Source organism: Elaeis guineensis, chromosome 13, assembly GCF_000442705.2.
Source record: "Elaeis guineensis isolate ETL-2024a chromosome 13, EG11, whole genome shotgun sequence".
Taxonomy (NCBI): domain Eukaryota; kingdom Viridiplantae; phylum Streptophyta; class Magnoliopsida; order Arecales; family Arecaceae; genus Elaeis; species Elaeis guineensis.
Genome location: NC_026005.2, coordinates 1,732,245 through 1,746,663, shown reverse-complemented (window position 1 = coordinate 1,746,663; position 14,419 = coordinate 1,732,245). Strand labels below are relative to the sequence as shown.

The window sequence follows — 14,419 nt, the reverse complement described above, 5'->3', positions numbered from 1 at the left end:
ATCTCGCGCCTCTTTTGTATAATAGCTAACGAACCCCGTACCCTGGCAACTCCTACACTTGCCCGTCCACTCATACACAACTTCCTTGCAATCCTGCACGAAATTAAAAAAAACCATTTGCGAATGAAAACAGAATCATTGAAGAACAAGAAGATTTTAAGCATGAAGACGAACCTCAACATTGGGATCGCACTGGAGGCGGCGATCGATCTCCTCAGGCGGGGCCGGGAGGAGTTGGGATAGGTCATGGGGAGGGGAAGGGCATCGGAATCGTCGACCAAATAGCTCTTCCGGTCGCGGGACCACCACACCACTTCTTCTTCTTGCCGTTGCCGTTCTTGCTCTCCTCCTTGGCATTGACCCTGATGCCGGGGTCCGGGGGAGGCCCTCCCATCGGGTCCTGTGGCCGCCGTGGTCGGAACCAGTCCGGCGAAGGGGCAGCGTCGGAAGCCTCAGCGGTGGCGCGGCAGCGGAGGAGGGAGAGCTGGGAAGGAGAGAGCGGGGGGGGAGGGTGAGCTTGGAGGGGCCGGGGAGGAGGGGATTGGGGTTGGGAAGAGACATTCTCTAGTTAGGGTTTGGGGAGGGAGTCATATCCTCCCCCCCCTTTCTTCGCCACTCTGCCTCGCTTGCTGGCTATCCGCGAGAGTTCCTCGACGGGGAAGAGGAGGAAGGAGAAAAATGGCTGCGGTGCCGCGGAATAGGGGCCGCAGATAAAATGGGGCAATCGGATCCTTCGCGCTGCAGAAGTGCACCGCAGTAGCGCTGGACGGTTGTTGATTGGTCACGTGGAATTTTTGATCCGCGTCTTAGACGGTTTTGTTTCCCCCTCCCTCTTCGGTTTCCCCGGTCTCCAAAGTTTGCTCCGAATTATTATTATTATTATTATTTTATTATTATTATTATTTTATTATTATTAACAACGAACTGAAAGCTTCCATTAAGCTGAATATACAAATAGTTCACAAACTCTTACAAACCAGACTAAAAATTTAAACTCATACAAGCACAATAAAATATTATTAGGTTTTGGAATCGGTTCGGCCACCCATGAGAGGTTAGTCCGTTTAACGTCATCTAAAACTTAAATATTAGAGAGAGAATATAGTCAGAGGTGCGAAGAAAATTATCAAATAGTTTTTCTTTCTTCTTTTCTTATTTTATTTAAATTTTTTTAAAAACCAATCACATCAAAAAAAAGTTCTTTGAATAATATTTAAGTATTTTAAAAAAAACAACAAGCAATATTGGTTTTTTTTATTATATATTTGCATCAAAAAATATTTGTATTTTAGATTTTTACCGTGTGCTTTCCATCATTTTTGCACATACAATCTAAAGTCACAAGTGGGAATATCTTTATGAAAGGATGTGGGACTTGAAGGAATAGTTTATGAGAAGGAACACAAGTACACAAGTATGAAATATTTGATGGCATGCAGAGTTTCAACAGGCTCTTTGCTTCTATTGGAGCTTCTAGTCTGGGTACGTATCTTGGTCTAGATGGTTGTCATTTGAAAGGAAAGTGCAGGGAGTCACAGTAGCTACTATTAGCATTGATAGGAAAATGGTATATTTTCAGTAGGATGGTGTGCAGACGAGCCAGAGAGTAAAAAGAACTGGACATGATTCTTTGAGGATCTAAAGTAGGCTATAGCCAAACTAGAGAGGTTGGTCTTTCCATCCATTGAAATGCCAGAAAAGGTTAAACTGGCTCTTAATTACCGGGTGTGCTAAACTAGCAAGTTAGCTCGAGGTGGGTGTTACCGGAACCAATATTTTAATTACCGGGTATGATAAAAATGACATGCTCCAACAACATGGCTTTGTAGTTACAATGTATGATAAATTTAAAACCGAACAAGAATACAGCTAGTATGTTTTGCCCAATATGATACAAGTCTACAACTAAGCAGAGTTGTCCCAAATGTATCACTCAAATAGCTTTTGCCAACATGTAAAAACTAAACAAAATTATGAAACTCATATTTTCAAAGTATTGAACAACATATCCAATAATTGTTGTGTCATTCTAGGTTGAAATACCAGGTATCAGTACCTTCCATGAAGGCAAAATACATGAGATAATATCTTAACAACTAAAATGTTCAGTAAGTCAACATTAATACATGTCATTACAAAGTCCATATAAGAAGACAAATCCAACTGTGCAGATGGAACAAGATACTATTCTCCAAAAAATAAAATTTCCTCTCTAGCAAGTATATATTTGGTTCTCCAGCAATATTAATCATAACAAGCTGAAACTTCAGGTAAACAATAGTATGGCGAGCATCATTAACCCTAGCAAATGAGTTGCTTGTCTCCTCCCTTCAGCATGTAGTTATCAATAATACACTAACATTCTTAATACTATAGTCATATATGTGTGTGTGTGTATGTGTGTGTGTGTGGCGAGAGAGAGAGAGAGAGAGAGAGATTTGGCTACACAAGTGGATCTCCATTCATATTCAATCATCTGGATCAAATTATAAGAGCCCTATGTTGATGGTAAGAGTCTCCAAATTACATAATTTTGATGTGTAAGTAGTGCAAAGGTGATCTATCTAATGACTTAAATCATCGATATGGGACCCTTATTATCTAATCTAAATTTGATAGAATAAAAGCAAACTAAGATTTACTCCTAAATATTACTCGCAATTCTATGCTCGTTGTCAATAGGTAGCATGATTTTTGGTTCCATCATGACAAGGAGACTCCCCTTCTCTCCGTATTGCTTCCTTTTTTTGTTGATAGCCTCAATTATATTTTTGAAAATATACAATTTGCTAAAGTCATCACTTGTTTGAGGTCAGGGCCACCAAATGAATGCCTCTGCCTCTCCCAATTTGCTGAGGATACGAACTTTTTTTGCTAAGCATTCACTCAACAAGTATAAACAATCAAGTTTTTTACTATCTTTGAACTATAATTAGATGTATTCATTATGTTGCGGCCAATCGCCTCGTCGCCCGATCGCCGGGAAGCGTGCACCTGCAAAAGGAAGTCCACACTAACTGGAGGCGGCTCCGGCGGGGATCCTCCGACGGTCAAGTCAGAGAGGTGACTGGGCAACAGTGAAATGCAGACAGAGAGCTCTGAGAAAGAGAGAGAGGGAGAAAGGAGCGAGCCTGCGTATGTGGGAGAGACGGGCGGATCGATCCCTTGCACTGTTGCCTTCCCCGGTTTATATAGTGGAGCACAGTATGGCGCCGTCATTAATGGCGTGGACAAGTGAGGACCTGTCAACTCACTGTGGACTGTCAGAGTCGCCGTGAAAACGTCATGTCACCGTGTGGCCGTCCAATCACCAGGGTTGACCCCGCTCTCGGCGGGACAATGCCCTAGGTAACTGCGCCGCATGTCCGTGTCAGAGCTGACAACGTCTGGCGGCTGTACGGTGGTTGGAGGAGCCGACCGACCCAAAGTCGGTAGCCAGCTGAGTGGTGTCGGGCCCCTCCATTGGTCGGCGAGTGAGTCGGCCATCAGACTTCCTGGTCGGTCGGCCAGTCGGTCGGTCGATCGGTCGGCCAGTCGGTCGGTCGGCCAGTCGGAGTCGGCGGTCGGTCGGTCGCCGGTCGGTCAGTCGGTCGGGGTCGGCCAGTCGGTTGGTCGGCCGGTCGGTGTCGGCCAGTCGGTCGGTCGGCCGTCGGAGTCGGCCAGTCGGTCGGTCGGCCAGTCGGAGTCGGCCGTCGGGGTCGGCCGTCGGGGTCGGCCAGTCGGAGTCGTCCGTCGGGGTCGGCCAGTCGGAGTCGGCCGTCGGGGTCGGCCAGTCGGTCGGTCGGCCGTCGGAGTCGGCCAGTCGGAGTCGTCCGTCGGGGTCGGCCAGTCGGAGTCGTCCGTCGGGGTCGGCCAGTCGGTCGGTCGGCCGTCGGAGTCGGCCAGTCGGTCGGTCGGCCAGTCGGCCCCTTCGACCGTAAGTCGGTCGGTGGGGATTCCCCAACACTTGCCCCCCTCCACTCCTGAGCCCGATGTCGTGTTGGCTCGCGTGAACACGTGGGCGACGGCTTCGGACGAAAGGAGTGGTGTTCCGTCTTTTCCTGCCCCGACTCTGGCGATCACATCAACGAACGATCCAATATCGGTCGTCCCGACTGTAGGTCGAGCATGCACGTCGGGTCGGAGGTCGGCCAACCTCCGAACGTTGCTCGTCGACACGATCATTCTGCAGAATCTGATAGTCGAGTAGCATCCGACGTATTCGGATAGGATGACGATGGCAAGTCGAATATCCATTGTCCAGCCCTTGGTCGGACGTATGCGTCGGGATGTATGATAAACGGTGGCAAGCCGAATATCCTTCGATCGGTCATGACCAGATCGGTATGTCGCGAATGCGACTGCGGTCGTCTTGGCATTTTGCCTTTCTTAGTCGAAGCTAAGTCGGCAAGTTAGCCAGCCGCATTAGTCGAAGCCCTTTGCCTTCAGAGGCCGAGGCCGTCGGTTCGGCGATCGGTGATCGAGCTGTAGATTCGGCGATCGACGATCGGCCGTGTCGGTCGGAGCCTTTTGCCTTCAGAGGCCGAGGCCGTCGGTTCGACGATCGGTGATCGAGCCGTTGATTCGGCGATCGACGATCGGCCGTGTCGGTCGGAGCCTTTTGCCTTCAGAGGCTGAGGCCGTCGGTTCGGCGATCGGTGATCGAGCCGTTGATTCGGCGATCGACGATCGGCCGTGTCGGTCGGAGCCTTTTGCCTTCAGAGGCCGAGGCCGTCGGTTCGGCGATCGGTGATCGAGCCGTTGATTCGGCGATCGACGATCGGCCGTGTCGGTCGGAGCCTTTTGCCTTCAGAGGCCGAGGCCGTCGGTTCGGCGATCGGTGATCGAGCCGTTGATTCGGCGATCGACGATCGGCCGTGTCGGTCGGAGCCTTTTGCCTTCAGAGGCCGAGACCGTCGGTTCGGCGATCGGTGATCGAGCCGTTGATTCGACGATCGACGATCGGCCGTGTCGGTCGGAGCCTTTTGCCTTCAGAGGCCGAGGCCGTCAGTTCGACGATCAGTGATCGAGCCGTTGATTCGGCGATCGATGATCGGCCGTATCGGTCGGAGCCTTTTGCCTTCAGAGGCCGAGGCCGTCGGTTCGGCGATCGGTGATCGAGCCGTTGATTCGGCGATCGACGATCGGCCGTGTCGGTCGGAGCCTTTTGCCTTCAGAGGCCGAGGCCGTCGGTTCGGCGATCGGTGATCGAGCTGTTGATTCGGCGATCGACGATCGGTCGTGTCGGTCGGAGCCTTTTGCCTTCAGAGGTCGAGGCCGTCGGTTCGGCGATCGGTGATCGAGCCGTTGATTCGGCGATCGACGATCGGCCGTGTCGGTCGGAGCCTTTTGCCTTCAGAGGTCGAGGACGTCAGTTTGGCGATCGGTGATCGAGCCGTTGATTCGGCGATCGACGATCGGCCGTGTCGGTCGGAGCCTTTTGCCTTCAGAGGCTGAGGCCGTCGCAGGTATTCTTCCCCCTCGATCTCCATTAGGATCTGCGCACGAGGAGCGGAGAGAGGAGTGTAGGAGTCATACCAGGGGCGTGTCAGCCTTGGAGTCTGCTGTCGGGGTGACTTTTGGATACGTCGGGGTGGCGAGACCCGACTATCGGTCGGGGGCCTGCTGGGTTCAGCATGGGCCCGACCTTTCTTCCATTTTTCTTTTCAGCCCGTGCCTTAAGTCAGGCGCCGGTCGGAAGCTCCTTCGTCTGAGCGTATGTACTTGTACGCGCGCTCCAGCAATTCGGCGTATGTTCGGGGGAGGGTTTTGTCCAGGGAGTAGGTGAATCGGGACGCCCTCAGGCCCCGCTTTATGGCTGAGACAGCCATGTCTTCGTTGAGGTCCCGGACCTCGAGCGTGGCCGCGTTGAATCACGCCACGAAGTGTCGGAGCGTCTCGTTTTCCCCCTGCTTGAGGGAGAAAAGGCTGTCCGACGTTCGCGGCGGCTTTCGGCTGGTGCTGAAATGGGCCACGAACGAGTGCTCGAGCTGCCCGAAGGAATGGATACTTCCCGATCGGAGATAGGAGTACCAGGCCCTGGCAGCCTTGCGAAGTGTGGCGGGGAAGCCGATGCAAAAAAGAGCGTCGGTTGCCCCTTGAATCGTCATGAGAGCTTTATAGCTCTCGAGGTGGTCGACTGGGTCGGTGGAGCCGTCGTATGGCTCCACGTTCGGCATTTTGAACCGACTGGGAATCGGCTCGTCGAGGACCAGTCGGGAGAGAGGTTGGGCGGTCTGGAAGTCGACGTCGTTCGAAGACTTCTGGCCGTCCATCTGCAACTGGGCGAGTCGGCGGTTGATTTCCTCGAACCGTCGCTCGTAGTCGTCCGCTCGTCGATGCTGGGAGACCCCAGGAGTGGAGTCTCCGGAGGATTCCGAGAGGGAGGCCGACGGTGTACGCGGCCGCTTCTCCTTCCTTGCCCGTTCCAACGGGGAGGGAGAGGGCCGCTGGGACCGTCGGTCGTCGCGCCGTAGTCGTCCCTCCTCCTCTCCGCGGGAGCGCTGTTGGGAGCACTCGCATGGAGGTGACAGGGATCGACGCGGTCGTCGGCGGCTGCTTTTGGAGGGCATAGGTCGGGCCGCCGGTTGCTGCTGGAGGCTTTTGACTGCGTCGGTCAGTACGGTCATCTGCCGTACGATGGCCGCAATCTGGGCCTCCGTGGTCACCGCGGGGCGCGGAGAGCTAGGCTCCACCGTCGGTGGGGGCGGGGAGGCCTCTTCCCGACGGGAAGAGCGCCTGGCCGACCCGGTGACTCTCGATCGTTGAGCTCTTGTCTTTGTCATGCTGTTTCCCTACCTGGCGCGCCAATCTGTTGCGGCCAATCGCCTCGTCGCCCGATCGCCGGGAAGCGTGCACCTGCAAAAGGAAGTCCGCACTGACCAGAGGCGGCTCCGGCGGGGACCCTCCGACGGTCAAGTCAGAGAGGTGACTGGGCAACAGTGAAATGCAGACAGAGAGCTCTGAGAAGGAGAGGGAGAGGGAGAGAGAGGAGCGAGCTTGCGTATGTGGAAGAGACGGGCGGATCGATCCCTTGCACTATTGCCTTCCCCGGTATATATAGAGGAGCACGATATGGCGCCATCATTAATGGCGCGGACAAGTGAGGAACTGTCAACTCACTGTAGGCTGTCAGAGCCGCCGTGAAAATGTCATGTAGCCGTCTAATCACCATGGTTGACCCGGCTTTCGGTGGGACAATGCCCCTAGGCAACTGTGCCGCATGTCCGTGTCAGAGCTGACAACGTCTGGCGGCCGTACGGCGGTTGGTGGAGTCGGCCGACCCAGGGTCGGTGGCCAGCAGAGTGGCGTCGGACTCCTCCGTCGGTCGGCGAGCTTCATGTGGGTCGACTACCGGACCTCTGGGTTTAGTCGGTCGGGAATGGACCGTGGAATGGCCGCAGTTAGCCGCTGATGGCGTCCGTCGGCCTGTCGCCCGACTTACGATCGGCCAGTCAGAGTCGTCCGTCGGGCCGTTGGTTAGTCGGTCGGGCCGCCAGCCGGTCGGGCCCTCCGATAGTCGGTCGGTCGGTCGGGCCGCCAGCCGGTCGGGCCCTCCGATAGTCGGTCGGTCGGTCGGGCCGCCAGCCGATCGGGCCCTCCGATAGTCGGTCGGTCGGTCGGGCCGCCAGCCGGTCGGGCCCTCCAAAAGTCCATCATCTTCAGGTTCGGATTGCCGCACACCATCATCACCGACAACGGACGGCAATTCGACAACCAAGACTTCAAGGACTTCTGCGCCAGGTTCCACATCCGTCATCGACTAACTTCAGTCGGGCACCCACAGTCCAACGGTGAGGTTGAGGTGACGAACCGAACCTTGCTCCATGGACTCAAGACCCGACTGAACGAAGCCAAAGATCTCTGGGTCGACGAGCTGGGCTCCGTCCTATGGGCTTACCGAACGACCCCCCGCGTCCCAACCGGAGAGTCGCCGTTCTGTTTGGCCTACGGGACAGAAGCCATGATCCCGCTCGAGATTGGCCTGCCATCTTCAAGGGTCGAGCAGTACCACGAGCCGGACAACTTCGAAAGTCGGAGGGCCGACCTAGACCTTCTCCCCGAACTGCGAAATGAGGCTCAAATCCGAATGGCCTCATACCGACAGAGGGTCGCCCGGTACTACAACGCCAAGGTCAGACCAAAGCTCTTCAGGCCTGGCGACCTAGTCTTGAGGAAGGCGGAGGTGTCGAAGCCCTTGGACCAAGGGAAGATGGCTCCCAACTGGGAAGGACCCTACAAGGTTGCTGACACCTTCGGGCCGAGAGCCTATCGGCTGGAAACCCTTGAGGGAAAAACCATTCCCCGGACTTGGAACGCCGACAACTTGAAGCTGTATTACCAGAGAATTCTGTAATTCAATCATCGGAATACAAGTTCAGTTTGAAAAATCGGAGTTCTAATTCTTCGACTACTGATCGGCGCTTAGCCCCGACGCATCGACGCGGACCTGGCACCGACGACACATCGGCCCATACACGGACCGACGCATCTACGATGACGGAAGTTCATACTCCTTCTACGGTCGAATTTTCGGGCAGAATCCATCGGCCGACTGGCCGATCGGGCCCCGACCGAAGAAAGGCTAAAAGCCCACGCGGCTATTGCCGCGACTTCCGACCAGGCTACGGCCGGTCGAGGGATATTCGGCTTACCACCGTCTATCATATGACACGACCTTAGTCGCACCCACTACTCGCCGACCGACCTACGGCCGGCTGAACGACACTCGGCTTGCCACCGTCTGTCAAAAGACACGAAACCCGACGCAAGAGCATGGGGACCCGACTTACTATCATACCCCCGACAATGCGCCGGATGATGACCGACTAAGTGCATCTACGGAGGTCCGGCCGCCGAACCTTCACTAGGTTCGGTCGGCTCCCTACTTGACAGATGCGCCCGAACGGCGACTACAATTTTTGGAAACCGACCTAAAGTCGGGACACAAGCTACTTCGGAGCTGTGCAAGCCGGTTAAGTCCTACCGACTTACCCGAGTCGGCGACTTCTCTAAGTTGACGACTAGGGTTCGACATTACAGCGATAAGAAGCATTACAAATAAGAAGCAAAAGAGAAGACAACTTCATTCATTGATCAAAAAACATTACAAAGTCGGGCCGAAGCCCGATTACATGTATTTTCAAAAAAAGACAAAATAAAGATGGTCGGCAAGGCCGATCACCCGTCCTGATCGATCTCTTCGACCGACGGCGGATCGGGGATGATCGGCGTCTCGGCCATAAGCAACGATTGATCGGCCGCCGAGAGATGGGCTTCGGTCGATAAAGGAACTTCGGTCGGCACCTGCTCCGGGACGGCTTCCTCCACCACGATGACGCCTCCCGACGGCTGGTCGGCCATCTCTTCCGTTCCTTCTCCTTCGGCTCCTTCCTCGGCGAACGGCGGGATGACTCGGCTGACGTCCACCTCCGGGTACAAGGCGTGGACGGCATCCCGACCATCCTCGAACCCGACCCGGTAGGAGGCGAAGCCCGACTCGAGCATCTCCTCCTTGTACCGGTCGGAGGCCCGGAAGTCCTTAACCGCACGATCGGCCGACTCCCTCGCCGACCGTGCCTCGTCCTCAGTATGGGCCAGCTCCTCCCTCGCCAACTCTGCCTCGGCCCTGGCAATTTCGGCGTCGATTTGGGCGATGGACAAATCCTCTTCGGTTTCCGCGAGCTTCCCCAGGCTGGCCCGAAGTTGCTCGCGTTCCCCTTGGAGTTCGGAGGTGGCACCGTCCCGTTCGCGTCGAAGACGACGCACGACCCGACCTTTGTGCTTGGCCTCCTTCTTGGCCGACTTTAGTTCGGCCATAAGCCGGGAGACCTCGTCCGTCAACTTGGCCTCCCGGTCGACCGACTCCTGCAGTTGGTCGACCAGCCTCCCTCTTTCGACCTCGGCCGCCGCCGACCTTTCCTTGAAGGCTGCCCGAACGTCGCCGAACCTTCGGTATCCGGCCTCCAACTCGGACATGGTGAAGATCAGCTGCCGACGGAAAAAAGCTTTGTCAGAATTATGTGGCAAGCAAAAATTTTTCTAAGAAAAAAGGTGACGCGAAGCTTACCTCCACCATTGTCGGGTAGAACCGCGACAGCATTTCGGTCACTTGCCGAGACCGCAACGACTGAACGTCGGTAGGGAGGAGGATCCCCTGGCACAACCTCCTCGCAAGGTTGTGGTCGGCCAAGGCCGACGCACCCTCAGGGTAGTATGCGCTGGGGGGCATTGATCTCTCCTCCTCCGAGGGCTCCATCGGGGCTTTCCCCCGATCAGCTGCCCCGACCGACGGGGCTGGCAGCGATGGGACGCTGGAGTTCGACCCGGCGCCCCCCGTTGCGCCAGCGGACACCTCCGGACGATGTTTGGCTTCCCAAACGACATCCGGCTCCACCCGCGGCGGCGAAACCGCCGACACTCCTTCGGCCACTTCCTCGGTCGGCCTCTCCTCGACTCGGACGGTCGGAGCCGCGAGGGCTATGATCGGCTCCGACCCCTCGATCGCCGACGCTTCCACGGTCGGCGGGACTGGGGCTGGTCTCTTGGAAGGGCGCGAAGGGCCTGCCCCCGGCGCTGGCCTCTTCCTCGCGGCGGCAAATTGGCGAATTTCGGCATCGGTCGGCCTCATCCTCGGCGGTGTCCCTGCAAAACCGACCAGTGTCAAAGGCCGGACCAGAACTACCCTAAAGCCGAACAAAAAGAAAAGCTAGGGGATCGGGCGATACCTATTCGGGGGACCAGACTCAGGCCGGCATCATAGAGAGCTTGCTCAGTAACAAGCTCCCTCTGCTTCGGGACCGACATATCTTTGAGTCGGTGGAAGTCCTCCCGATCGTCCACGTCGACCCGACTGTTGTCGTTGGCCTCAGTTCGGGGTACACCCCAGCGAGAAGGAAAGCCCCAAGAGGAGGAAGAGGAAACAAAGAAAAACTGGTTCTTCCATCCATGAATGGACGATGGAAGACCGGTTATGAAGGCAAGACCCTTCCGGGGGTTGAAGAGCCACCACCCTCGGGCTTTAGGGTGGGGTCGGAGCACAAAGAAGGCCCGGAAGAGGGAAACGCGAGGGTTGGTCGGCAAGAGCTGACACAACAGCGCGAAAGAAATGATTAGCTGGACAGAGTTCGGCGCCAGTTGCGCCGGACAGAGTCCGTAGTAATCCAGCAGATTCCGGACGAACTCCGGAATCGAAAGTCGAAGACCCGCACGAAGGTCCTCAACATACAGCGCCAGGTCGCCAGGCGGAGGGTTGTTGACCCGACCGCCGGCCCCTGGGGCGGAGAGCCGAAACTGCTCCGGGATGCGATAGTGCTCCCGAAGCTGATCGACGTTCGGCCCCGAAAGCGAGGAGGCCTCATCTTCCGGAGCCGATCGGGTGTCGTCGGTCGGGTTCCCCGACCGAGCTCCCTGAGTCGGTTTCCTGGTCATTGTGCAGGGACCGAAAGAAGAGAAAGAAGAGAAGAGAGCAAGAAGGGGAAGGAGGACCACGAACCCGATGGACCCTCCGGAGGTAGAGAAGAGCTCTGCCCGCGACGACCGAGAAATCGCCCGGACAGAGTTTCCCCCAGCAAATGGCAAATGTAGGTCGAGGTCCGGGAGGTCCTATATATATAGGACCGACCGACGGCCGAGATCCTTCCGCGCCGACCGAAGACCTCCAGATGCGCGATGCGTGGCGCCCGCCGGTTGGCCGAGGATTCGGCGCGCTTCGTCCCGGGACGCCCGCACCGCCCTCATTAAATGCCGGAGCGGACGCCGACCAACCACCATGACACGCGGCGCGCGGGGGTTGGCTCCGCAGTCGGCCGCCCGCGCCGGTCCACGTTCCCGATGGGACGCTCCACCCGCGATCGGCGCCGAATATCCGATCGACTGACGCCGTATCGTCCGGCACCCGATCTTCTGGCACCGACGTGACGGCTGACAACGACAAGACGTGGCGTCTGACACCTGACGCCGGCGCGACTTCCGGCATCGACTAGACGTTCGGATCACTTGGGATTCGCGAGATGTCTGACAACGGATCAGCCGGCGGTACGGTCGGATCTGCACATGCGACAAATCCACTCCCAGTCGTCCGGCCTTGCTACCCGAATGAAGGCATCGGCCAGCTCTCCACCCGACTTAGGAGTGGAGGGGGGCAACTGTTGGGGATACCCCACCGACCGATCCCGACCCGCCCCCGACCGACTATCGGGGGGCCCGACCGGCTGGCGGCCCAACCGACCGACCGACTATCGGAGGGCCCGACCGGCTGGCGGCCCGACCGACCGACCGACTATCGGAGGGCCCGACCGGCTGGCGGCCCGACCGACCGACCGCTATCGGAGGGCCCGACCGGCTGGCGGCCCGACCGACCGACCGACCGACCGACCAACGGCCCGACGGACGACTCTGACTGGCCGATCGTAAGTCGGGCGACAGGCCGACGGACGCCATCAGCGGCTAACTGCGGCCATTCCACGGTCCATTCCCGACCGACTAAACCCAGAGGTCCGGTAGTCGACCCACATGAAGCTCGCCGACCGATGGAGGAGTCTGACGCCACTCTGCTGGCCACCGACCCTGGGTCGGCCGACTCCACCAACCGCCGTACGGCCGCCAGACGTTGTCAGCTCTGACACGGACATGCGGCACAGTTGCCTAGGAGCATTGTCCCGCCGAGAGCCGGGTCAACCATGGTGATTAGACGGCTACACGGCGACATGACATTTTCACGGCGGCTCTGACAGCCTACAGTGAGTTGACAGTTCCTCACTTGTCCGCGCCATTAATGATGGCGCCATATCGTGCTCCTCTATATATACCGGGGAAGGCAACAGTGCAAGGGATCGATCCGCCCGTCTCTTCCACATACGCAGGCTCGCTCCTCTCTCTCCCTCTCCCTCTCCTTCTCAGAGCTCTCTGTCTGCATTTCACTGTTGCCCAGTCACCTCTCTGACTTGACCGTCGGAGGGTCCCCGCCGGAGCCGCCTCCGGTCAGTGCGGACTTTCTTTTGCAGGTGCACGCTTCCCGGCGATCGGGCGACGAGGCGATTGGCCGCAACAGATTAATTACTCAAAATCAACCTTAATCTCCTTAGGTGGTAGTTGTAGTTGTTGCCGTTGGGAGCCGATCCGATTAGGATGTCAAGATGGCTCATGTGCTAGAGGCTTCACGAAGCGCTCAGTAGACTAGAGGAGCCAGCCAAAAATCACAATGTACCTCCTATAAAATCATAGTGGTTACTGGGATTGTGAAATAATTGCTATAGCATGAATTGCACTGAAATGAGACCAAAGGAAAAAGGTCGTGCTTGGATTTTCATGCCAATGCTGAATCCGACCTAAAATAATAAAAGTAAAGAAATCCTCTTACCGAAGTGTATTCGGTATGGACCTTCTAAAGCCTAACTCAGATAAACTCTTAGAGAATGATGGAGGTATTGTAAGAGTGACAGAGTGGTGAGACATCCAGAGTATTTAGAACACCCTTAAGACTTAGAGCACGCTAGAAAGATTTAGAGTACACTTAAGAAGACTTAGAGCACACTTACGACTTAGATCTTTAAATTTAGAGCTTCCTTGGAGGTCCCCCTGGTAGTGATTTATATAGACAAAGTTTGGTACCCATTGCTATGGAATCTTGGGATGTGCAGATTGGGCATTTTAGATAAATAATTGCACGTTCTAAAAACATCACATAAATGATTCTCTATACTCTATATCCTGTGTATTTCGTTGCTATTATGAAAACCGTCTGCAATCATGGCCAAGCTATTGCCAAATGGAGAGAGATTTGATCGGCCATGTGGGTCGATCACATGACGGGTGCTGATTTGCTAGGATGGAGGCTTCGTGGTGAAGTCATATTAGAAAAATATCCAATCAAATATATTGGTCTCCCATTGATGATCAACCCCCTCCAAGTAGCAATGGCTTCCTAATTCATAAAGTAGATTAAAAACTTGTAGGTTGAAAAGGTTTTTTTTTTTTTTTTTAATGTGGGAGGGCTACTAATATAATCAACTCTGCTATACCGTATTATCACATTTGACGAGCCTTCTTCTGGATAGGAAGTCCCTCTGCTAGTTGTGGATTTTGTCTTATGGAAAATGATGTATGCCCAAATCTAGGGAGAACTCGGCATCAAGAATCTTAAGACAATGAACCCTAAACTACACGGCAAATGGAGACGGTGTCTACCCCAACATCACTACCTTGGCAGCAAATTGTTCTTCAAAAATACTACTGTCACAAATCTTCTCTCACCCCCCATTTGAAAGGTTGTCCTTTTGCTCTCCACTATCAAAATATATACACGTACAGGAGAAAAGCTTCCATTTTTGGTTTCAGGCCCCCTCGCAGCAGCTGCTTTCATTCCTTTCTTCCTACTTTCTATTTTTTAATTTGTTTTCTATATTTTCCTTGTCACACGCCACATGGGACAAAATAGCCA

General features: G+C 55.2%; 1 protein-coding gene across 1 annotated transcript in view; it reads right to left on the bottom strand.

Moving 5' to 3' along the window:
* The window catches only part of LOC105060880 (uncharacterized), a 22,694-nt gene extending 22,133 nt beyond the window's left edge, over positions 1–561 (bottom strand). Inside the window, exons 1-2 of the mRNA XM_073247760.1 lie at positions 175–561; positions 42–93 (exon numbers count right to left, since the gene is read on the bottom strand). Of these exons, the coding sequence (XP_073103861.1) occupies positions 42–93; positions 175–561 (439 nt within the window). The remainder of the gene's footprint in view (positions 1–41; positions 94–174) is intronic.
* Positions 562–14,419: the final 13,858 nt, after the last annotated feature.